We start from the raw sequence: 22,929 nt of genomic DNA, 5'->3' as shown, positions 1-22,929 counted from the left end.
TGCCAGATCTAAAAGTTTCCCAGCAGAACATTGAATTGTCACAAGAAGGTTCAATGTTATTCACTTTTCCTGTCGGTGGTTTTAATCTTGTGGCTGATCGGTGTATAATTTTTAACCTAACATATAATTTATAAAATTATAAAATATTAATTTCAATGCATGAGTCCAAAGCGGTATATTATGAAAGCGTTGGTTTATATTGTTAATGGTAGTAAGCCAGGTGCGTCCGAAAAAGAAAAGGCCCCGCCCACTTTTACCTTAAATGTCCATTGGACGGAAATATGATTGGCGCAGAGCTACAGCTGCTGGGACGGTGAGACATGGCGGAGTTTGTAGTCTCACCGAGAGAGCTCCTGGAGAGTTTTTAACACTTTCCAACATGTCGGAAGAACTTAACTCGAGGACGACTATGTCTCCGTAGCGCGTGAAGAGCGGAGCTTAAAGAGACAGAGACGTCTTTCCTTTTTTTCTTTCTTTCTGTCTTTTTTATTTTTTTTATTTGCCGAGGAGGACGGAGCGGCGGTTGGAAAAATGTGTTGTCATCTTCGCGCAGTCAACAGCCTTGGGCAACAAATATGGCTACTTCTCGTGTATCCTTCAGTTCGGGTTGAAGACCGTCCCAGCTGGGGCGAGCGGGACAGTTTGGGCGAGTCTCGACAGTAGTGGGGAAGTGAAGTTGGAAGATTTAAGATTTTGTCCCGTAGCTGGTTTGGTTGAACCGAGGGGGGGCGAAAAAAAAAGGGGGGAGCGACGCAAGAGAGAGGAGGGGGAGAGTGTGTGTGTGTGTGTGTGTGTGTGTGAGAGAGAGAGAGAGAGAGAGAGAGGGGGAGATGGAGCCCAAGCATAAAGAGTTGTTGGAGAAATGTTACCAGAACTTGGTGGAGTCCGTCACGGACGCGGACCGAGTTGTGGATGTCTTGGCTCACTGCGGGACCCTCAGCCAGTCCGAGCGCTTCGAGCTGGGGCACAACTGCTCCACCAACTCGGAGAAAGTGGACCTCCTCCTGAAGATACTCATAAGCAAGGACCGGGACCATTTCGCCGAGTTTTGCTCGGCTCTGGAGACGACGCACCCTCACCTGCACTCCCTGCTGCTGCTGGATGACGCCGGACCAGTGGACCACACGAGCGGTGAGAAAAGTGTGCACAGCAGAAACAAAACAAAAACAGAAAAAAACAAACAAACGCCATGTTTAAAGGCGTTTGTGCATGCATTAGTAGCTTTTTTATTTGTGTATTGCGTGCTTGACCAGTGTCTTTTATTTTGGTTATGATCCAACCTGTTATGGATCCTAATCTGAGCATCTAATAGAGCTATTGACAACTTGATGAAGGACATGACTTTTCCTTTGGGCATGGGTAAAGGCAGAGAGAAAGAGAGAGAGAGAGAGAGGGGAGGTCTGCACAATCATGTGACCTGACGCCTATTTACACTCAAACACACACTACTGTGCTTGTGTCACGACTAAAAGCCAAGCTGGACATTTGTGTAAGTGTTTAATGGAGCCTAAAAAGAATCAAACCATCAATGTTGTCTGTCTGTCTGTCTGTGTGCTGTGTGTGTCAGAGAGGGAATCAATAACCCACTGTCAAAGTCAAATGAACGAGTGAAGAAGGAGACTATAGAGAATGAAAGACCTCGGTTTGTGCAGTTTTCACTAATGACTCATTTGTAAGTTACTTTTTTTTTTTTAATTAATTGAGAAAGTGTCACAAAGGTTGCAGGGAGGGATGCAGCATCTCCATTTTTTTGGTGCATGAAATACGACGAGAGAGTCCTTTTTATTAATCCCACAGTAGGGAAGTTTGCAGCATGCAGCAGAGAGGACGGAACTGTAACACACAGGATCAGTGTAAGTGTAAATAAGAACTAGTATAACTTAAGTACCGGTAAGTAGGAGTAATTGCATGCTTGTCTTTGAAAGTTGCACGTCTAAATTTCCAGCAATACAACATTTCCTTTTGTCTTATCAACAATCCAAACTCGATATACATAAAACAAGGAAGCAAGTACCCCGGAATAACCAATGACTAATCTCGGACATTAAACATTAAAGTCTCATTTCTTCTGCAACACAAACGTGGTCTGATGAATTTACGCTACTTTATCCGCCACTGGCTCAACGATTCCACCTTCATGTTGTGTTATTTCATCCTAATTATATCTACTCGACATCAGAGATGTTGTTTCTTCATATAAATAAAGAAACGTCTCCGATGAGATAACGCAGTGGCAAGATGGCACACATCTCCACCCCCCCCCCCCCCCCCGTCTAATGGGAGTCCGTTTACTGTAAATGTGGATCAGTCTTCCTTTCACACAACTTCTTCCTCGCCGATAAATCCTTAAGCCTCTGAAGGTCTTTTATGTTTATGATGTAGTTTTGCTCACTATATCATTCACATGTAGCATAACATATGTACATCACCCTTGCTCTGGCACCTCTGCTGCACTTTTGCATTTCAAAAAGGAGTGTTTGCATTGCTAGTTACAGCGCTCACTGAGCTGGTGTGTCACATTGAGCGAGCTGAATGGTGAGGTGTTAATTATGCATCCGTCTTGTCATTATTTATAGGAGAACTCCGGCTGCAGACTTTGTTCATTTACTAAGCTTGTTCATTTTCGCGCTGCATTTCACATTTGTGCGCCGACTCCAAAAGTGAGCACTGTCTGGCTTTCTGCTGCGTACGCGAGCCTGTTTCGGGGGCTAGTCATAGTAGCACGGTGTAGTGCGCAACTCCCTGTCGGTTGTCACACAGGACACAAATGGGCTGAGCTACTCTTTGCTACTGGGCGGACAGGTTCCTCCACTACACCGGCAAAAGACGTGCCTTTCCCCAGGAAAACACTGCCTTGTTGCAGCCTACGTGTTAAAATAATACGCAGCATGATCTAGTTACTCCCAAGTCACCCAAATTCCCAAAAGGTAAGAGAGGGCTTACCTTTATGAAGTTAACAAGTTGGCTGAACAATAGAAAGGCCGCCTGTAGCCCATTAAAATGATCACTCAACATACACGGTGGTGTAAATATAATGCGTATAGTACTTTAGAAATGTCTGCATCCTCGAGGGCCTTGTTGTTTTTTAATAAACAAATATATTCTCTAGTCTTCTACAACCATAGCTGTAGGGCCTGACAGTCAAGACGGTTTGTTTACAGGTGGTTCTCACCTTTTTCTTAAGGAACAATAACATGATGGCAGCACTTTTATAAAGGTGTGTGTGTAAAATGAGACCGGGGCTTTTACAGTAGGAGAGTTAAAGCTCTGTTTCTTTTATAATATTGTTCATTCTTGGTTTAGGGAAGCAATTTTCGTTTTCAGTGGACTTCAGCTGCTGCCACAGGTTAGTGCAGAATCAGTGACTCATTAACCGTATGTTTCACTGAGTATTTCCTTATACGAGAAAATGAGATTGTCGTCTACACAGCAGGCGTTATTACACGCCTCCCATGGAACAGATAGGCTTCTGTTTCAGAGGACATCTTCTACACAGACACGTGTTTCACTATTCTTCTTCTTCTTCTTTTTGACATTTACACTCATTACTATTACCGACTGTGTGCCGGGCTCTGAGCTCTGCCAAAAGATGGCTGACCTACAATCAAAACTGTACTGAGTGCTTTGTGTCATGTGTACACCAAGAGGCAACCTCCAGGGCTGGAACATGCAGCCGGTGGAAAACGGCAGTTCCTTGAAGGACCGGCTTGAGGCTGGCTTCAAGAATCCAGTCAGTTTCCATAGACCTTTAATGCAAAATACACAACTTTACAGCAATAATGAACATATTTAAAGCCTGGTACAAAGCATTATTAACGTTATGCATAATTCCTAGGCGTCTCCTGCTCGTCTCAGCTCCACTTGCACCACCTCTTTGCCCATTTTTGAATTAGCTGATAGCTAGGCAGGTAATGCTAAAGCTGGGGACAGACTACATAACTTTCTCAGTCTTTACAGATTTTGAAAAGACTAGGAGTACATACTAACAGACTGGCTTCAGCAGATTTTCGCACGTCAACTGCAAGACTGAGGATCACAGACTACATGATTTGTCAAACCAGCTAAAGTCAGCTGAATGCATGCAGACTCTATCAAGGGTGGCCAACGTTATATAGGAACTCGTGTTCCTGTCACAACTAAAGATCCAGGTCCAGGTCTCCTGCTCTTGCTGTTCGCCATTCATAGTTTGATATTCACGCTACTCCCCGTCGTCTTCTGACGCTACTTCCCGTGAACCACCCTCTCTTTTTTTTTTTTTTTTTTTTTTGTATTGGCTGTTGGGTTGGTTATTCACATCACCCGATTGTTTGTTTGACTGCAACTGAGGTCGATTCTGTTCCTCTCACACACTTGCAGATTTGCATCTTAACCCCATCTCACATTATCAGGTATTTGTGCCAGTCTACCCATGCCGATTATCCCCAACTCGTGCAGACTGGTGCAGACTTTGTCCAATTATAGGAATATTGGGTAAAATATGGCAAAGGAAATCTTGGTAGTGTGTCTTTAGATGGCAACAGCTGGAGCCACCAAACCAAGCTTCAAACCACGCTTCAGTGATTCTATGCATGATACCATTTGAGGATATGTCCATTTTCATTTCCAGTCTAAGGTGCAGCAGTTTTCCTTTAAAAAATATAGAAAACTAATGTTTTAGGAGGTTGTAAATGCATCGAGTGCATTTCTTTTAAGGATACACTCCTATATTGGTGAGTGTCTCTGCGATTAATTCATAGTTGAATTATCTCGCTCACTGGATGTTTAATTCCTGAAACTAGATGTTAACATCTCCATCCGTGGCTCCGCATGTAGCTCACTTAATGACAGAGGAAACTGTGAATTATAGACTCCTTATATCCACATAAATAAAGAAACTTAACTTAAAGTTGAGCTGTCATCTCTGAGCAGGAACATGCACCACTTTTCAAGGATAAAGCACAGTGTTCGTTATATTAAATTCGTTTTCTGTGGAGCAGAGTACCAGATACTGATTTTAAATTGTTGCTGGAACAACTGTTTTCAGCTTTTGAAAGAAGGAGTAGAATAACTCTCCTACTAAAGACAGTTCCGGGCCTTTCCATTTTGTTTTCGTCTTGGCTGTGCCAGTAAACATGTCTAAGGATCACTAGGTGGCTGACTGTAGCTAAGAGATCAGCCTAAATGAGATATGTGAGCAGTGAAGGTCGGGCCACAGCGAGGTCCAGGTCATATGACTTCCAAGAAGCAGAAAAGTGAGCAAGCTATGACACAGTGCACCTTGCACATTGAGGCACTCTCTGCTCAGAGTCATGGGAAACTTAAGCTTGAGCGAGAACAAAGAGAGCTTGATCCATGGGATGCCACGGTTCCTGAGGCACATCAGTCTTTTTTTTCCCCCTTTTAGTCCTTTGCTTTGCTGGGAAAAAGAGGGGTGAGCCATGTTAGCTAGGCTCCTCGTTGTCTCCACTCATAGTCTCCTTTAGCTAGTGGGAACATAGCCAGCCAAGGATTGATTTAGAGTACTGGGATGTGGGTAAATAGAGTCGTTTGTCATGCTCTAGCTCCAAGTCTACACTAGACTTTACATAAGGGAATGGAAGTTGCTGATTTAACTGAACTATAAGCTGCTCGCTCCACGGCCAAGTAAGATCTCAGTAAATGTGCACTGCTGGCTGTTTGACCAAGGCAGTCTTTTAAGTCTCTCAAGCATCATTAGGATTCCCATTTTCTTAAAGTGCAGAGGAACTACTGCATTTACATTTAGTGAAAAGAATCAGTAGCTGAGTAGTTCAGACACGACCAAACAAAACATTATTGGATGAAAATTTAGATCTATTAATAGTGTAAGATGATCCTAAATGTCTGTTTACTTTTTATCTTAATTATCTAATTTTAGTTTGCTGTAATTTGTAAATTTAACAACTTTTGACTGTTGGACAGAACTCTGTGAAGACTTCACCTTAGCTTTTTTTTAGGTTGAAAATTACAACCTTTCTCACTGGAAACAGATATTGACTTGTGTAACATCCATTTTATCCGAGGGTGTCAAACATACGACCCGCGGGTCAAACCCGTCCCGCCAGAGGGTGCAGTCTGGCCCGCAGCATGAATTTGCATAGAAGACATTAACTGCAAGTTTTTCAATAAAACTGACACCTATTCCTAGTTTGTCCACTAGGGGCCGCAATGTTTTTAGTCAGAGTTGCAGATGTAACATAACACTGAGACCCATAACTAAACAGCAGATGGCAGCAATGCGCTGAAATTGCACTTATTTTTCCTAAAAAAAAAATCATGTATAATAATTGTTTTTCGTAAAAACATATAAATGTTGCCTCACAGCAAGAAGCTGTGGACGAAGCGGGCTGGACCATTACCATCCTTTCGCAAAACATTTTATGAACAACCTGAAAATTTAGTTTAGTTCTGGGTCTCAGTGTCGTGTTATGCAACTGCAACGCTGACAAAAACAGTGGAATAGCAGCATAATTTATTGAAAAATTGCAGTTAATGTCCTCTATTTAGTTTTCGCACTTTGCAAATTCATCACCTGGCCAGATCGGGCCTCTGGCGGGCCTGGTTTGGCCCACGGGCTGTATGTTTGACACCCCTGGCCAAAAGGATCTACAGATAAAACAGTAGTAGTAACGGTACAGTCAACTACAGTACTTTATGTGTAATAACGTTACGGTTGTCCAACTCCCATTTCTGACTTTACCCCCCTATTGGTGTACAATGGCTTAAATCAGATAATTGAACAGTAAGTAAATAAGTCACCACTGATAAAACCATGTGTCATGGTCCTTCTGAATCACCTTCAAGGATTCCTTTTACATTGGTTTGTCATATAACACGATCCTCTTCATAATGCTGAGTGTTGTACTGAAGCTTCCTTTCTGTACAGTTAATTATGAATCACTGTAGGCTATAAAGAAGGGGCTTTCACGGGGGGTGGTGCGGAGAGGGGGGGGGGGTTGATGTTGTCAGAGGAGATGAAAGGAGAAGCTCTAAGGCTGCGGCCTCTTTGGGGCCCTGGCTAGTCAGTATTCAAGCTCTCTGCCCAACTGATAATTAGCTACACTCTGCTGTCAGCCCACAGGCCCGTCATCCCAAGTTGGGGAAAGTCCCACTTTATTATTCCTCCAGCTGGCCTTTTTTCAGTAAAGGCTCCTGAATGTAACCCGAGCAGCAGAGCCTTGATGTGCCATACAATGCCGGCGATAATCATCTGACTATAATGCAGACATGGTCGAGTACGTTCGGAGCTGACTTTAATGTTTTTGTTCGCCTCGCAGGGTCCACTTACAGCGTCCTGTCCACCATGCCATCGGACTCGGAGAGCAGCAGCTCCCTCAGCAGCTTAGGTGAGTGTGGCGCTCGTGGCGCGGGCGAACAGATTTAACAGTAAAGCGACGTCAAAGAAAACATTGTCTTCCTGGAAATAAAAACAGAGGCTGTTCTCAAGAAGCAGCCGCAGTTTTGTAAATAATAGTCAGTCACTGGTTACTGGCCGTTTAGACTCTGAGCACATGCAAGTGATTACACAGATGTGAGAAGGATTTAGAAACCCTCTACCCCCAGACACATACACACAGACCTGCTTCATTTAGTCATTCTCCGAGGGAGCAAGGCTTTAGCTGGTTCATGTTATGAAAAAGGAAATGGAATCTGTATCAGTAGGTTGATTACAGTGTAATATATTCACGAGGTTAATGAATAAAACAGCGAGGTAGATGAATAATGAAGTACAATATTTGATGGATTTTGGCTTGCAAAGTGCGAGCTTGACTAAAAGCGATGAATTACGGGAATGGTGTCTGTGGCCCTAACTTTTTGCAGTGTTTCCCGCACCGTTGGCACTAGTCGGACACTGTCTGCGCTTTTCCAGTCGATTCAGCACGTTGAATCAGTGTCGTAACAAGACTGTTGGAGAGCTCTCTCCGATTGGCTGATCAGCTCAGCAAAGCGGTGCCAGAGAAGAACGATTAAATTTAAAGAGAACACAGAATGCTCTTCACATATTTCATCTCATCATCTTGACTGAATGAGCTTTAGGCAAACTGATCAGCATGATTCAGGAGAGGCAAGCTTTCCATAATGGTTCGTAGTTTCCTAGCTTTCCTAACTTCCTTCTGGTTTCCCCATTTTTGAATGACAAATACAGACTACTGCCACCTGCTGGTATGAATGATTATTTCCTGGCACGCAGGCACAGAACGTATGTACCATCTGGCCATTGGCTGTCATGTTTTGCGGTGTGTTCAAGTGCCAGTTTTTGGTGTAGACACCAGCAACGTCACAGTCTGCCTTCGTTGCCAATAGATCATTGATGACAGTTTAGTATGTCTGAGCCTCACTAGCAAACACTAACAAAAGGCTTGAAGTTAGTCAAGCTTTCATCTGAATTTGATCGTTTCTGGAAGTTATACACTGATAAGCCATAATATTAAAACCACTTACAGTAGAAGTGAATGACATCGACCATCTTGTGACAATTCAATGTTCTGCTGGGAAACATTTGGACCTGGCATTCATTGGTGTGGATGCTACTTAGACATGTAGCACCCACCTAGACCAGACCAGGCACCCCCACCCCATAGCAATGACACTCAGCAGCCATCCCCCAGCAGGATGCAGCCTGACACAGGAACACACACAAAAACACTTTAGGAACAACTCAACAAAAACATGAAGAACAGCACAAGGTGTTGACCTGGCCTCCAAATTCACTAGATCCCAAACTGATCAAGTATCTGTGGGATGATCTACAGAGGCCCCTCCCCTCAAAGGCCCCCCCACTAACACCACAGGACACCCTCAGAAGGCCCATGTCCATTCTCTGATGAGTCACAACTGTTTTGGAGTCACAAGGGAGACCTACACAATATTAGGAAGGTGGACATAATGTTATGACTGATCGGTGTATACTTCAAAACCTTGAGGGAGTGTTTTAAAGTAAATCGTAGCTGCACTAACACCCCCAACATTTAAGCGCTGCAAACATCACATGCCACCAGTGACATGCTGACTCACGCAGGTACTCCCGGTCAAGCCTCCTCCCCTCCACCTGCCCACATGGACAGCCACCAGGTGAACGAGAAGATGGAGACAGTTCTGTTCCAGCTGCGACATGTGACACGTGAAAGGGACGAACTGCGCAAACGCCTGGCACTCGCTTCACCCGGAACCACCTTCGATGACTGCAGGTACTGTTTTAATCTCATATACTTAACTGCCTGTTTTCCAAAACAAACATTTACGGAAAGTTCAGTCACACTGTGTGTGCCTGCACTCGTGAATAGAAGCATTTTGACTTGTTCAGCATTTAAAAGCAACACACAAAAAGTGAGATATTCTCTCCTTCTTGAAGCATTATTCTTTCAGGATATGCTCAACTCTGCAAAACAAGAATCTAAGCATGCAATTTTAACGATGCTTCTCTTTCCTTGCACTCCCATAAGCGCATGCTTTTCACAATCTCCCATGTGGCGCCTTAAATACTTTTGGTGCATCACAAATTTGTCTCCCTTCTTCCCTCTCCGTGAAATAGACCAAACTCGAAAGCAGGTCATGACTATGAGCGTCTGAAGCTGCAGTGCATGAAGGCAATGGCAGACCTGCAATCCCTGCAGAACCAGCATAGCACCACCCTGAAGAGGTGCGAGGAGGCTGTGAAGAAGGCGGACTTCTACCAGTAAGTGGAAAACCTACTACGGGCACTTTGTAAATTTTTTAACAGCCAGTGCATTTGTGCTGTATGCATTCATGCTCAGCCTGCAGGGTTTTTTTTTTTTTTTGTTTTTGTTTTTTTTCCTGGTATCCGGTTCACCCTCAGACATATTCACAGCAGAGAACAGATTTTATTTTTGCGCCAGTAATAGGGATGAACTGAGTTAAGCCACAAAAAAAATCAATTTAATTTCATCTTTGTGATTATTTAAAAAAAAAAAGACAGTTTTGTTGACTTCTCAGCGGCGTAAATCCCGATTTGAACAAAGGTTTCGAACGCAGACTGAATTACTCTTCTATAAGTAATGCCCTTCCTGAAGAGTTCATGTCCGAGCCCGCTCTGCAATCATTATCTGAACCCTGTGTGTGTGGCACGGCATCTGTGCCATGAGGAGGATAATGCTACGAACAGAGCATTTGTTGTCCGGCAAAATAAGCTGTGCCGGGTCGACATGAAGGGGAAAGGCTGGTCCATTTGTGTGATTTAATGATGCCATACTGTCTCCGAAGTGTATGCGACCAACATCTGGCCCCCGATGCAAACAGACAGATGAAGGATTATTGCCATGTTTAAGCCTCCCCCTTCTGGGCCCTGTTTGCACATCAGAGAGCGTCATTATTTATTACCGTCCTGTCTGCCTCTGTAATTATCCATTTGCACTAAACGCGATGCTTCGTCAATGGGAGATCACACACACTGCGTGTCTTCGTGTTTACTATATTGAACTTGGATCAATAAGATTTAACACATAGGCAAGCGTTGACACTCTTTAATCCCAGAAGATTTTACTGGTGTTCTTTGCACATCATCTTTGGACAGTTACCACTTAGAGCAATACATATAACAAGGGGTGGCATTTGCTATTTATGTCAACATAAAACTGAAACAAGATATGAAAAGAAGAGCACCGACCGTGATGTTTAACCAGACTGTATTTAGCCTGTGTTTATTTATTTAAATTCATTTTATTTGGTTAGATAATGTCCACTGGAAATAAAGCAGTAAAAGAGAACAGTATCATAAAACTGCGTTGCCATGATGATTCCTTACAGGGAGGTGCACGTCGGGCTGTGGCGCAGGCGGCAGAGATCAAACTTAAAAGCATGAATCTATCTGAAGTCATCATGAAGTCATAAATGATCTCAAAACTATCAGATCACAACTAAGAACAAGAGGATGGGAGGGTATATATTTTGTGCAGAATAAAAATTCAGCCGTCTAAGCTCTTAGATAACGATTATTAGTTGAGTACTTTTTTGTCTTGCAACACAAAGCTGCAGCATTTTAAGCGTCACTTATATAGAGTTGATTTTATGCATGTTCGGCAGAGCTCGAGAGCCAACTTTCCTTGTTGATGTATCCCCAGTACTCTGCACAGCCGTCTGGCGAGCGAGCACACGCAGCTGAAAGATGAGCTGGAGGCAGTGAGACAGGACAACATCCAGCTGGTCAGGGAGCACAACCATGTGAAGCAGGCCTGCGAGGAGCTGAGGAGGCTACACGACGACGACCAGAGGGAAGTGGCTGATATGAGGATGCTGCACCAGCAGGTACCTGTGCAACTGGCGCTCTCATCGCCCTTCATGCAAATACATGTGGAGCTGTGGATTACGAATAGATTCGCAGACGTAAACAGGTGCACATGCTCTCATTTCTAGCTCTGTCTTGCCATTTGAGGCAGTCCTCTCTTCCAGGAGGACATTGCTCAGACAAGCATGGTCCGCTTCATGTCTCCATCGATCAAAGCATCCTCTCAAATTAGAAAAATGACTTGAAACCCATGTCTTTCGGTCTGTCGCTCCATCTGACGTGCATTCTATTAAACCTCGCTGCAGTCAGAAGGTTGTATCATTAAATATTTGCAATACATTACGTAACCATGGGGAATGTCTTTCAGGGCTGTTTGATAGCAGGGTTACATGCTGCGTTGTCTCCAGAGCTCATGTCATCATTAGGCACAGTGAACTACTGTTCAGCCTCAGTCAAATTAGGAATCAAATGAGCTAGGTGATGTCAGTGCAGACTATTCTATACTTGTTGGATGCTGCATGTCATACTTTCTCTTGTGTAAAACCTGTCTTTCAAAGAGACGGAAGCTCTTACACTCAAACTTCCCAACTAAAACTGATTTTAGTTGCATTAATCAGAAATACTTCAGAAAACATCCCCTCCTATGTCAGTAGATCAGTAATGGAAACTAGAAAATCATGAGTAGTTCAGCTTATGAATTTATGTGACATGTAAAGTCAAGTATCTACTGTACACCTTGTTCCCGTTGGTGTTTGCAGTACAAACAAACTTGAGCTTGACTGGAAGCCGACGGAGACCGTTCTTGTTCAAGTGCTCTTGGTCGCCACAGTTCAAATGACAGGTTTGACAACAGGTTTAAATGAACCAGATCATGTAACCACACAAGCACTTTATATATACGCACGGCGCCGAACGTGTGAGAAAGTGGAATCACTGTTTAGTTACTCGGGGTTTACATGAGACAGAAAGAAGTGAATCAACAGACGAACTGTGGCAAGTTTTCCAAGGCAAATAAAAATACACTAATGTACAGTTTGAAAGTTAACACCTAGAGAGAGTCGAGTCTGTGTGTGTTTGTGCCTTCGGTAAAGTAAAGCCTTCCTATATATAATCTGTCTTGCTCTGGTAACTGCTAACTCAGCACGTAGTGGAGGGCCTAAGCTTTCATTGATTGCTTAAGAAATTAAGTTTCTCTTCTTTGCCAAGAGACAGTTTTTAATTAAAGCTAACCTGAAGAGTAGAGGTAAGTAAATTCAAGTAAAGCACCCGTGAACGGTCAGATCTCATCTTTATCAAACTGCACTGAAACCTTTTTAGTGTTTGCAAGCATCCTTACTCTACAAATGTGCCACGAGTCTACGAAATGAGCCGTCCCAGTGTAGCCCGTTTAATTCAGAAGGGTGTTTGAATTCTGTCATTCGCAGGTGATGAGGGAGGGGTCATCTGACGTCCTTAACAAGCTGTATGACACGGCCGTGGACAAGTTGGAGACCATGAAGAGTGACTTTGAGGCCCTGAGGAAGCGCTACAACGAGAAGACGGCCAGTCACAACGCAGACCTGAGTCGCTTGGACCAGGCCGAGGAGGAGAACCATCGGCTTCAGAAGCAGCTGGACATGCTGCTAAAACAGAGAGATGCTGCCATCCACTATCAGCAGCAGTACTCCTCTTCTATAAGAAGGTAAGGCATTAACTGTGAGATCTGCACGCACAAACTCAGCAGCTGTAAAAAAACAAAAAAAAACACTAATGATGAACATTAGTTTCGGCAAATTATGCAACAAACTGAGTATCTGAGTTCAGCACCAAAGTCAAATCTGCACAGCTCTTAAAACATCCTTAATCCAAGGCAGATGAGGCTTTGCAGATGGGCGGATGCTCTCCCATTTTAAGGTTTCTTTTTATTATGCTTAGCCTGAATGAGTTTTTTTTTTTTTTCTTTGCCTGGTACAGGTTTGACAACACACAGCAAGAACTGTCCAAGGCCGCGGCTCAAAACAAGGAGCTGCAGCGAGAGATGGAGCGGCTGCAGTCGGAGACGACGCGACTGAAGACCCAGCAGCTCAAGGCGGCGAAGGACTGCGAGAAGTACAAGGAGGAGCGGGACTCCGTGATCAGCGAATACCGCTTGATCATGAGCGAGCGGGACCAGGTCATCAAAGAGGTGGACAGGCTCCAGACGGGGCTGGAGATGGCAGAGGCGAGGCTCAAGAACACGTCCTCGGAGAGACGAGTGGCCAGCGAGGAGCTGGAGGCTCTACGACAGGTAACGGCTGAAACAAAGGATGTTTTAGTAAAATAAAAATAATTTAAAAAGGTCAAACAACAGAAGGAGAAGCCATGGGTTGGTAGAAGCACTAGGAAATTTAAAACTAGACGCTTTCATATATCAGAAAATGTTTAGAAACCTGTTTGTGATTCCTCTTATCACGCACCGGTTGTGTTTGTGTCTCGAAGGAGCTCTCCTCGGCACTCGTGGACAGGGACCGAGCGATCTGTGAAAAGAATGAGCTGCTGGAGAAATACTGCCACGAGGTGAAGGACAAGGCCGAGGCCCAGAAAGAGCTGAGCCAGGCCTGCAAAGACATCGAGATGGTGCGCGAGGAGAGAGACGTGGCCCGGAAGGAGAGGACCGAGGCCATCATACAGAGGGACCAGCTGCTGCGAGAGTATTACCAGGCCAGACAGGTAGCCAGACAGACGACGGGTGATTTATCATTACAAGTGGAGGCTTTGATTTATTTCTCTGACAATAATCCCTTCATCCCATCTCGTATAGTAGTAGTAGTAGTAAATGCTTTTTTCATCAGCTGGGCGCTTCGCACGCATTGATTTTGTCCGTCCATCACCCCCCCCCCCCCCCGTGTTTTCCCTGATTAATTACAGTGAGAGTCAGAGATTCACGTGTTACGATATTAACAAAGTCCGCCTCATTAATGAAATGAATAGTAGAGACTAATGGAATTAATTTAACGCTGGACTCAACTGATGCTTGCACTTACTTTAAGAGTCTCTGCTATATAGTTATTTAAAATGAGAGTGAGTGAGGATGTGCTACAGATACACCAGCAGACTCTCAGTGGTCCTTAAATAATGGATGCAAAATAAAAAACTGTGCAAATGTAGAGTGATGGGAGGTCAAAAAATGAATCGGCACCTGAAAAGTGTTTGCAAGTTCTTGACTGGTAAATGCACGTTAGACTAAACATCCTAAATCTCCTTCCACCCCCTCCAGAAACAAGACTCTGCCACTCTGGACATGGAACGAGCAAACAAGGAGATTGATATGCTGAGGAAGCAGTACGAGGCCATCTCTCAAGAGCTGAAGGAGGCGCTGCAAGAGGCCGAGGTAGCCAAGTGTCGCCGGGACTGGGCCTTTCAGGAGAGGGATAAGATCGTGGCGGAGAGGGAGAGCATACGGTGAGAAACTGTCGTTATTATCCGGTACATATGTCAGACAGACTTGGATAAAAATAGATTTGTTTATGTGTTCCGTGACACCCGGTGAAATTGTGTCGCTTCTCTCAGCACGCTGTGTGACAACCTGAGACGAGAGAGGGACAGAGCTGTGAGTGATCTGGCAGATGCGCTGAGGAATTTGGATGACACGAGGAAGCAGAAGAACGATGCTGTGCGGGAGCTCAAAGAACTAAAGTGCGTCTTTCCTCCACACTTCTTTCTGTTTTTGTTCTTGTGAGACGTGTGTGCAATCTTCTGTTCTACTTTAGGTCCAAAATGTTATTGTTATTTTTTTTCGTTTGAGGAGCTTCTGTGCCACCAAGTGGAGGAGTTATGCCACTAAGCTGAGGTTGACTGTACTTATTAAAGAGCTTTATGTTTTTGTGTTTCCTGCAGAGAAAAGCTGGAGGACCAGTTAGAAAAGGAGGCCAGATATCGCCAGCTGATGGCTCACAGTTCACATGATTCAGCAATAGACACGGACTCCATGGAGTGGGAGACGGAAGTTGTAGAATTTGAGAAGCACAGAGTAAGAACGTTAGAACATAAGAACATTTTCTCAGATGTATTTGACTGTAAATGAACGAAGATATTACTGAATGTTTTGTCTTTTTCAGGACATGGATTTGAAAGCGCTCGGGTTTGATATAGCAGAAGGGGTAAATGATCCATATTTACCAGGAGATTGTGGCATATTTGTGACTAAGGTGGATAAAGGAAGTATTGCTGAAGGAAGATTGAGGTAAATCTTACTTGATTATTGAGTTATTGAGCTCGGATACAAAAGAATAAATGTTTTTATGTGTGTAGAAGACACATACTACACTGCACAATGGGATCTTTCCTGAAATTAGCCAGTTGGTCATGCATTCAGTGCAGCTGTTCATTTTAGTTTCCTTCTATATCTTTGAAGTAATTTTGATTTATCGAACCATCGGTTTGTTCTCATTGTTCAGGGTGAACGATTGGTTGCTGAAAATTAACGACGTGGACCTGACCAATAAGGACAGGAAGCAGGTAATCAAAGCGGTGCAGAGCGGAGAGGGGGTGATCAATATGGTGGTTCGCAGGAGGAAGTCGCTGGGAGGACGGATCATCACTCCCGTCCAGATAAACCTGATGGGACACAAAGGTCAGCTTCAAACTCAGAGGAATCAACTTTAATATTAGAATCACTTGAGTATATTTATTGACACAAGATCCTGTATACATGATGGGATTATCAACATAAATGATTCCTGTTGTTCTTTATTACATCTCAGACAGCGGTATAGGTTTGGAAAGTGGAGTCTTCGTTGCCACTTTGGCTGCAGGCAGTCCAGCCGCCAAAGACTGCAACCTTACCATCGGTGACCGACTCTTAGCTGTGAGTATGCTGGTTCAAAACATGTTATAATTTAATATGAACCTATTAAGAAACAGCAACAGGGTATTGTCACTGTTCTCTAGTGCCCTCTACTGACACCAGGCATGTAGTTTTTAAATCAAAGCACGTACAGGATTGGTGTCCCAAACCTACCAGCTTCTGTTTTTTGAAGCTGTACTCTATAACATGTGAATATTAGTGTGTGGTATGAAATTGGGATATCTTGGATATCCTGAATTCTCATGCATCATATCCCTACTGAGCATCTATTGTCATTTTCTTGCACACAGATCAATGGAATAGCTCTCGATAACAAGTCTCTCTCTGAGTGTGAGTCTCTGCTGAGGAACTGCCGCAACTCTCTCAGCATCTCTCTCATGAAGGTGAACACCTCACTGCCCAGACACTCCCTGAAATGCAAATTATAAAATTATACATAGATGCCCACGTGGGTAAAACAACTAGAGGCTATGTTTAAACTCTCCTGATAACATTTAATTTGTTAGGATGTTATATTAATTTTTTTCTTAAGAAATGTTTATTTCTCTTTATGTTTATGTCTCACACAGTTCCTCCCACAGAGTTGTTCTGGCCAGAGTTTATTTGAAACTTTGAGAGACTCGGAGAAGATCTCTCGTCTCCAGTCATGTGAGGTCCACACCAGGAGCTGCAGGAACTCGAAGCACAACTGCTCCACACAAACTGACATTTGCTGCTGTGACTTGGGCAGCAGAGGGGAGGAAACCTCTAAAGACACGGCCGACTCCCTGGATAGCAGCAGCAGCAGCGCTCATTCCCACCACAAGCCCTACTCCAACAGCTCCTTACACTCCCGCTCCCTTTCAACCTCCCACAGCCCCTCAGAGCCCCAACCAGAGTTCTGCTACAGGAGGCAGGACCTCCACCACCGCCCCTTCACCTTCACCCCTGTCCGATCTGACTGCAGCTCACCTCAAGCCACCATGGACCGAACACAGAGCTCACCAGTGAAGCCCAGTGGAGGAACGTGGCCTAAAGTCATAGGGGGAGCTTCTATTCCTGAGGGCACCCAGCTCTCTATCTATAAAAAACCCAAACAGAGGAAGTCCATCTTTGATGTGAACGCTTTCAGGAGACCGGAGGCATCCCCAAAATTGGACTACATGTCTCTGTCTTCACTGCCAAAGCACTCGCCACAGAGCTCAATGTCTGAATCTGCTCAAACGCCCCCCACCCCACCAGCCAGGAGCGACTCATTTAGGTTCAAACATCGGCAACAGAACAGCTCGGCGTCCGACTCCACCATCACCACCAGCACACCGCCGGCCTCGCCGGCCCAAGCTGCAAGCCCACGGGATGAGGGAGATGCAGGGAACTATTACACTGATGCTCCTCCAGGAGATGCCAAGAGCAACTCCAAGAAACCTGCTGAGGAGGAGGGGAGTCGGCGCAGGACAGAGGTACAGGAGAGGAGGAGGTACCGGCCAAAATCGGCACCGGCGTTACGACGAAATGTGACGCCGTTACACATCCCTGTTCCCATGCAGGTAACTGAGATACTGTTCTTACGTAGTATGCAGCGTGTTTCTTGATCTCCCTTTATAAATAGTTTGTGAAACAGCTGCAAATTAACAAATGACTTGTTCAGTTGAGTGTTCAGTTGGTTGGTTAAAACAAGCTTGTACATAGATGGATGGTTTAGAGATGAAATGAGTTCATTAAGAAGAAGCAGTTATTAGGTATGTTTTCTTTTTGCAGGTACAGAGTTTCTCTAACGATGAACACTCCCCAGAGCCGATGGATTTATTACGTTTCTCTCCTATGCGGAGTAATCGGTACAGCATGCCATTTGCACCCCCGAGCTACGGCAGCATCGCTACACGTAAGTTCACCTGATTACCTACGTCAGCTCTGTTTTGCTTGAGTTTCCAGGACTTTTCAGTCGAGTTGTTTCTCTTCCAGCATCCCAACACAACGTACATTTGTCAGTTGAAAGGGGAAATAAATCAACCACTCGATTCCAAACAGAATAAAAGATCCTGCATATATTTATAGGACCTTACCTCGGAGGGTGATTTGATCTCTGATTTCACTCAATCTGTTCCAGATCCTGCACAAAGAGGTTTAGCTCCGTGTCCTGCTGTGACGGCCGTCATGAGGAACCCCGTCTACACAGCCTGGAGCCACGAGATCCCGACCAACAACTGTCCTCCGGCTCCCAGCTCAGGCGTCCAGCAGCCACATTCACACACAAGGTGATCTGGCAGGTGTTTTTAATACTCATAGACATTTTCACTATACATTGTCTCATAGCAGGACATTGATTCCTTAAACCCTGTGATTGTGCAGTTGTTGCTCACGACAGCGTGTACTCTGCCCCAGATCTCTTGAACAGATGGCATGTAGGAAATGATATCTTGCTCTGGGTTGAATAATTGACAGCCGGGGACTTAACAGAGGCTTTTTTTTTCCTCCCTCCACTTTTAGCCCCCAGCATCAAGGTCGCCACAGTCTGGACCTCAGCCACAAACGGGCTGGAGACTTGACTGAGACGAGCTGCAGCCAACCACCACACAGCACGAACTCCTTGCCCTCTGGTGCAAGACTGAGTACGTATGGTGTCCTAGATTTAAAAAACAAAAACAAAAACGATTGTATACATCCTGCACATTATCTCACCTATGCATGTTCCTGAGTTTAAATAGCAAATTTTAAAAATTAGTAAAATCTATTTGCTGCGGTATCTGGCACGCAGATAATTTTGTTTTCTTTGGCCAATTTTTTTGAGACGTCAGAGGATTTATAGACCTCAGTGTAAACACTTTGGTTAGAGATGATTTGTTTTAAACTCATAAGTAACAAGCACTGAGCAACACACCTCTTCTGCACTTTTATTTTATTGTAGATGCATAAGTGGATTGTGCCACAGTGTGAAATCAGAGATGACCCACCTGAGCTTTAAAAGAAAGTAGAGTTGAATATTAAAAATAACTAAAATCTGGAACTGTACAGTCAGAAAGGACAATCAGATCTTGGGTGCCAACTCAAAGCGAGTAGTTCATGGCTAGATTCTGTGTCAAGAGCACGTCACACGTAAGTCTCTGACAAAGTGTCATCAGTTGAGCTGCGTTATTGGCAGCAAGAAAGAAGAAGGATGTACCATGTTTAATCAGTGCAGGACTTTTTAAAGACTATCCTGACAAACGCTAGAAGAAATTGCATAATACACAGATCAGGCATAACATTATGAGCACCTTCCTAATATTGTGTAGGTCTCCCTTGTGCCTCCAAAACAGTTGTGACTCATCAGAGAATGGAAATGGGCCTTCTGAGGGGACGGTCCTCTGTGGATCATCCCACAGATACTTGATCATTTCAGGATCTAGTGAATTTGGAGGCCAGGTCAACACCTTGTGCTGTTCTTCATGTTTTTTTTTTGTTTTTTTTTAGTTATTCCTAAATTGTGGCTGCTGCCATCAAGGAGTGTCATTGCTATGGGGTGGGGGTGTCTGGTCTGGTCTAGGTGGGTGCTACATGTCTAAGTAACATCCACACCAATGAATGCCAGGTCCAAAAGTTTCCCAGCAGAACATTGAATTGTCGCAAGATGGTCAATGTTATTTACTTCACCTGTCTGTCAGTGGTTTTAATGTTGTGGCTGATCTGTGTAACTATACGAGGTCTGAAAGTATATTGCTCAGCATAAAGGCCACACATTAAATGAATCATCTAGCCACTAAACTGACCCCCAGGTGAGTTAATGTGTCTGATTCAGCTCAGGAGATGACAGCGATTGATTGGCTACATCAAACATTTGCTTTCCGGTCATTAGTCAGAGCAGCCTAATGCAATCTCAGGAAAAAAACGCTTATCACAGTAACTAAGCAACTTAGTGAGTGAAAATGTCATTTTGCTTTTAGCATGGCTGAATTGATCCCTCTGTTTTTTTTCTCAGCCACTTCAGGTGCTTTGCAGTTTAGGGCAGAACGCATAAAGATTCCTCCAGCTCGTTATCCTCGCTCCACTGGATCTGACAGAGGTACTGTTCAGTTTGGCAGCAAACACGATCTTATTGTGAATGTTATGAATACCTGAACACTTTTTTTTTCTCCTCTGCCACCTCCCAGGCTCCCTTTCACACTCGGAGTGCAGCAGCCCGACACCTCCAATGTCCCCTGTCAACCTGGAGACATCGTCTTTCACCAGCAGCCAATCGCAGAGCTCCATTTCCACCCAGCCCAGGATATCAGTCAGCCCTGCTCCAGTTGGTGACAGGCGGAAGGATGGGTAGGCCAGCCTCCCGTTCCGCTCCTTATTTCGCCATCATTCAGCAGAACAGCGACATGTTTTCCACCATTTGTCTGTACTTCTGTCTGGTTCATTGTGATTAAGTGCTTGTGATGCGGTAAACAAAGCTCCGAGCCTCCATCTCACACTGTTAGAGCACTGACTCACCGTTAATAATCTTATTCTCATCTCTCTCTCTCTCTCTCTCTCTCTCCTCTCTGCTGCTGATCATTAGAAATCTTTCTCTCCTGCTTTGGGTGATATTTTCTCTCTTTCTTCTCTCCGTCTGCTCCTCAGATTTGTTTCTTACTGCACCTCCTCTGTTAGACTTCCAGTGGCTGTAAAGCCCACGTTCCTCTCATTAAGAAGCTTGAGGTTTGTCCTGTGCTGCTTGTGGCACGTACAGTACATGTGCTGTCAGATCTCAAGACCTTTTGTGTGTGCACTGCAAACATAAATGTGATATTCCTTCCCCACTTAGCAGCAGCCCTGCTAGAATTGTTTGAATGTCTCCTAGCTGTCATAAATAAATGGATGTGTATCCTTTTAAGTCGTCATGTTTAATCTGCTTGTTATTTATTCCAGAGGCTGTTTAATTTTGTATGATTGCATGACACTGGCTTGGATTTTAAAATGCACTCCTACACAGTATGTCGTATAGAATCATTTAAACCTGCTGGTTAGCTGTGCACCCTTGCATTAAGAGCTCTTGCTGCAGTCTTTTCCCGCAGATGTGAAAACATGACACATAACAAAATGTTCTTCTTTTTCTCTGAAGGCCGTACTTGGAGGAACCACGCAACGTGACGGTGCAGAAAGGAGCAGAACCGCTGGGTATCTCCATTGTGAGCGGAGAGAACGGCGGAGTGTTTGTGTCCAAAGTGACGGCAGGCAGCATCGCCCATCAAGCTCGCTTAGAGTACGGGGACCAGCTCCTCGAGGTACAGCAGCCGCCACGCTTTTAACTCCACGTGTAGCCACATTTGATCGTTTCTTTCTGTTTTTTTAATGACCCACAACTGTTTCCAGTTCAATGGAATCAACCTTCGTAACGCCAACGAGCAGCAGGCGCGGCTGGTGATCGGGCAGCAGTGTGACACGGTCACCATTTTGGCTCAGTATAATCCTCACATGTTTCAGCTGGGGAATCACTCTCGTTCAGGGTAAGAGGAAGAGAAAACACAGCAGCAGCACTTTGCTATGTAAGAGGCTGCTAAAAATGTAATGGGGAAAGAAAATAACCGTACACCGATCAGCCACAACTTTAAAACCACTAACAGGAGAAGTGCATAACATAGACCATCTTGTGACAATTCAGTGTTCTGCTGGGAAACTTCTGGACCTGGCATTCATTGGTGTGGATGTTGCTTAGACATGTAGCACTCACCTAGACGAGACCAGGCACCCCCACCCCATAGCAATGACACTCCTTGATGGCAGCAGTCATCCCCAGCAGGATGCAGCCTGACAGACACACACACAAAAACACTTTAGGAACAACTAAAAAAAAAACATGAAGAACAGCACAAGGTGTTGACCTGGCCTCCAAATTCACTAGATCCCAAACTGATCGGATGCACTGGAACAAGAGTCCCCCTCCCCTTAACTCATAGGACCCAAAGGCCCCCACTAACCTGTTTCCAGACACCACAGGACACACTCGGAAGGCCCATGTCCATTCTCTGATGAGTCACAGCTGTTTTGGAGACCTACACAATATTAGGAAGGTGGTCATAATGTTATGCCTGATCGGTGTATAATTGAGATTAAATAACAAATGGAAACATAAACCACAGAATAGTAAACAAGAGCAGTTTATATATTCTATAAATGTGCTCAAACAAACTTTGTCTCTTCGTAGTTTAGGTAATAGTTTGGTTTTTGATTGCACTGCTGTTCTCCTCAGATCTCGAATGGAATCCATCAGCAACCAGCCAACACCCCAAGACAGCGGAGCCACCACCCCAGACAATCACTCCACTGTAGATGCCCTGAGTGAGCAGGATGAGGGCACCATGACGCCTCCGTCTAAACAGACAACTCCAGCCACCAGCCCTCACAACTCCTTCAGGTAGCGGCTTACTTCTGTTCACTGTTCATGTCTTCATTTTTAGTGTATAGTTTGTCTTTTTGGCATATTGTAACTTTAAAGTTGGGGTCAGACAGAGAAATTTAAACTCAGACTTTTTCTTTAGGCTGCCTGGTTCAGCTACACACAGAGCTGCAGAGCCTCGGCTGGTGAGGCTGAAGAGGATCCAAGTAGATCTGGGAGTTCAGATCTGTGGAGGAAACCTCTACGGCATCTTTGTGGAGAGTCTGGACGATGACAGTCCTGCTAAGAGTCCTGATGGTCTGCTGCCTGGAGACTTGATATTGGAGGTATTTATTTGTGGCTTTATCTAAGACTGTCATGTGTGCAATGAAAATGATTCAGAGTTATATAGAGATGGTTTTAAAGCAATTCAGGAACAGGCTTCTGTGTGCATTTTTGCACAAGCCAATACACCCACAGCACATTAAAGCAGCTATGATAAGTCCAACGTCTGTCCTTTTGTGGACTCTGTGACTCGCTTTTACTGAAAATGAGTCACTCTGTGTT

At 44.5% G+C, this 22,929-nt stretch overlaps 1 protein-coding gene across 5 annotated transcripts in view; it reads left to right on the top strand.

The window, feature by feature from the left end:
* The first annotated feature begins 328 nt into the window (after positions 1–328).
* Positions 329–22,929, top strand: part of LOC311504716 (disks large homolog 5-like) — a 29,368-nt gene continuing 6,767 nt past the window's right edge. Inside the window, exons 1-26 of one of the 5 annotated variants that reach the window (XM_084567958.1) lie at positions 329–1,131; positions 7,275–7,343; positions 9,032–9,185; positions 9,530–9,673; positions 11,076–11,259; positions 12,664–12,920; positions 13,193–13,505; positions 13,697–13,927; positions 14,475–14,659; positions 14,768–14,893; positions 15,095–15,227; positions 15,316–15,440; positions 15,655–15,830; positions 15,961–16,064; positions 16,355–16,447; positions 16,634–17,590; positions 17,802–17,925; positions 18,151–18,298; positions 18,531–18,652; positions 19,999–20,082; positions 20,171–20,330; positions 20,628–20,705; positions 21,109–21,271; positions 21,360–21,493; positions 22,237–22,401; positions 22,526–22,709. In XM_084567958.1, coding sequence (XP_084424084.1) covers positions 831–1,131; positions 7,275–7,343; positions 9,032–9,185; positions 9,530–9,673; positions 11,076–11,259; positions 12,664–12,920; positions 13,193–13,505; positions 13,697–13,927; positions 14,475–14,659; positions 14,768–14,893; positions 15,095–15,227; positions 15,316–15,440; positions 15,655–15,830; positions 15,961–16,064; positions 16,355–16,447; positions 16,634–17,590; positions 17,802–17,925; positions 18,151–18,298; positions 18,531–18,652; positions 19,999–20,082; positions 20,171–20,330; positions 20,628–20,705; positions 21,109–21,271; positions 21,360–21,493; positions 22,237–22,401; positions 22,526–22,709 — 4,914 coding nt within the window. In that variant the 5' untranslated portion in view covers positions 329–830. Of the gene's footprint in view, positions 1,132–7,274; positions 7,344–9,016; positions 9,186–9,529; positions 9,674–11,075; positions 11,260–12,663; positions 12,921–13,192; positions 13,506–13,696; positions 13,928–14,474; positions 14,660–14,767; positions 14,894–15,094; positions 15,228–15,315; positions 15,441–15,654; positions 15,831–15,960; positions 16,065–16,354; positions 16,448–16,633; positions 17,591–17,801; positions 17,926–18,150; positions 18,299–18,530; positions 18,653–19,998; positions 20,083–20,170; positions 20,331–20,627; positions 20,706–21,108; positions 21,272–21,359; positions 21,494–22,236; positions 22,402–22,525; positions 22,710–22,929 lie in introns of all 5 variants that reach the window. The other 4 variants (XM_084567957.1, XM_084567956.1, XM_084567960.1 and 1 more) reach the window with 4 other exon arrangements.

Source organism: Chelon labrosus (assembly GCF_963514085.1).
Source record: "Chelon labrosus genome assembly, chromosome: 19".
NCBI classification, from domain to species: Eukaryota; Metazoa; Chordata; class Actinopteri; order Mugiliformes; family Mugilidae; genus Chelon; species Chelon labrosus.
This window is presented reverse-complemented; position numbering and strand designations above follow the sequence as displayed.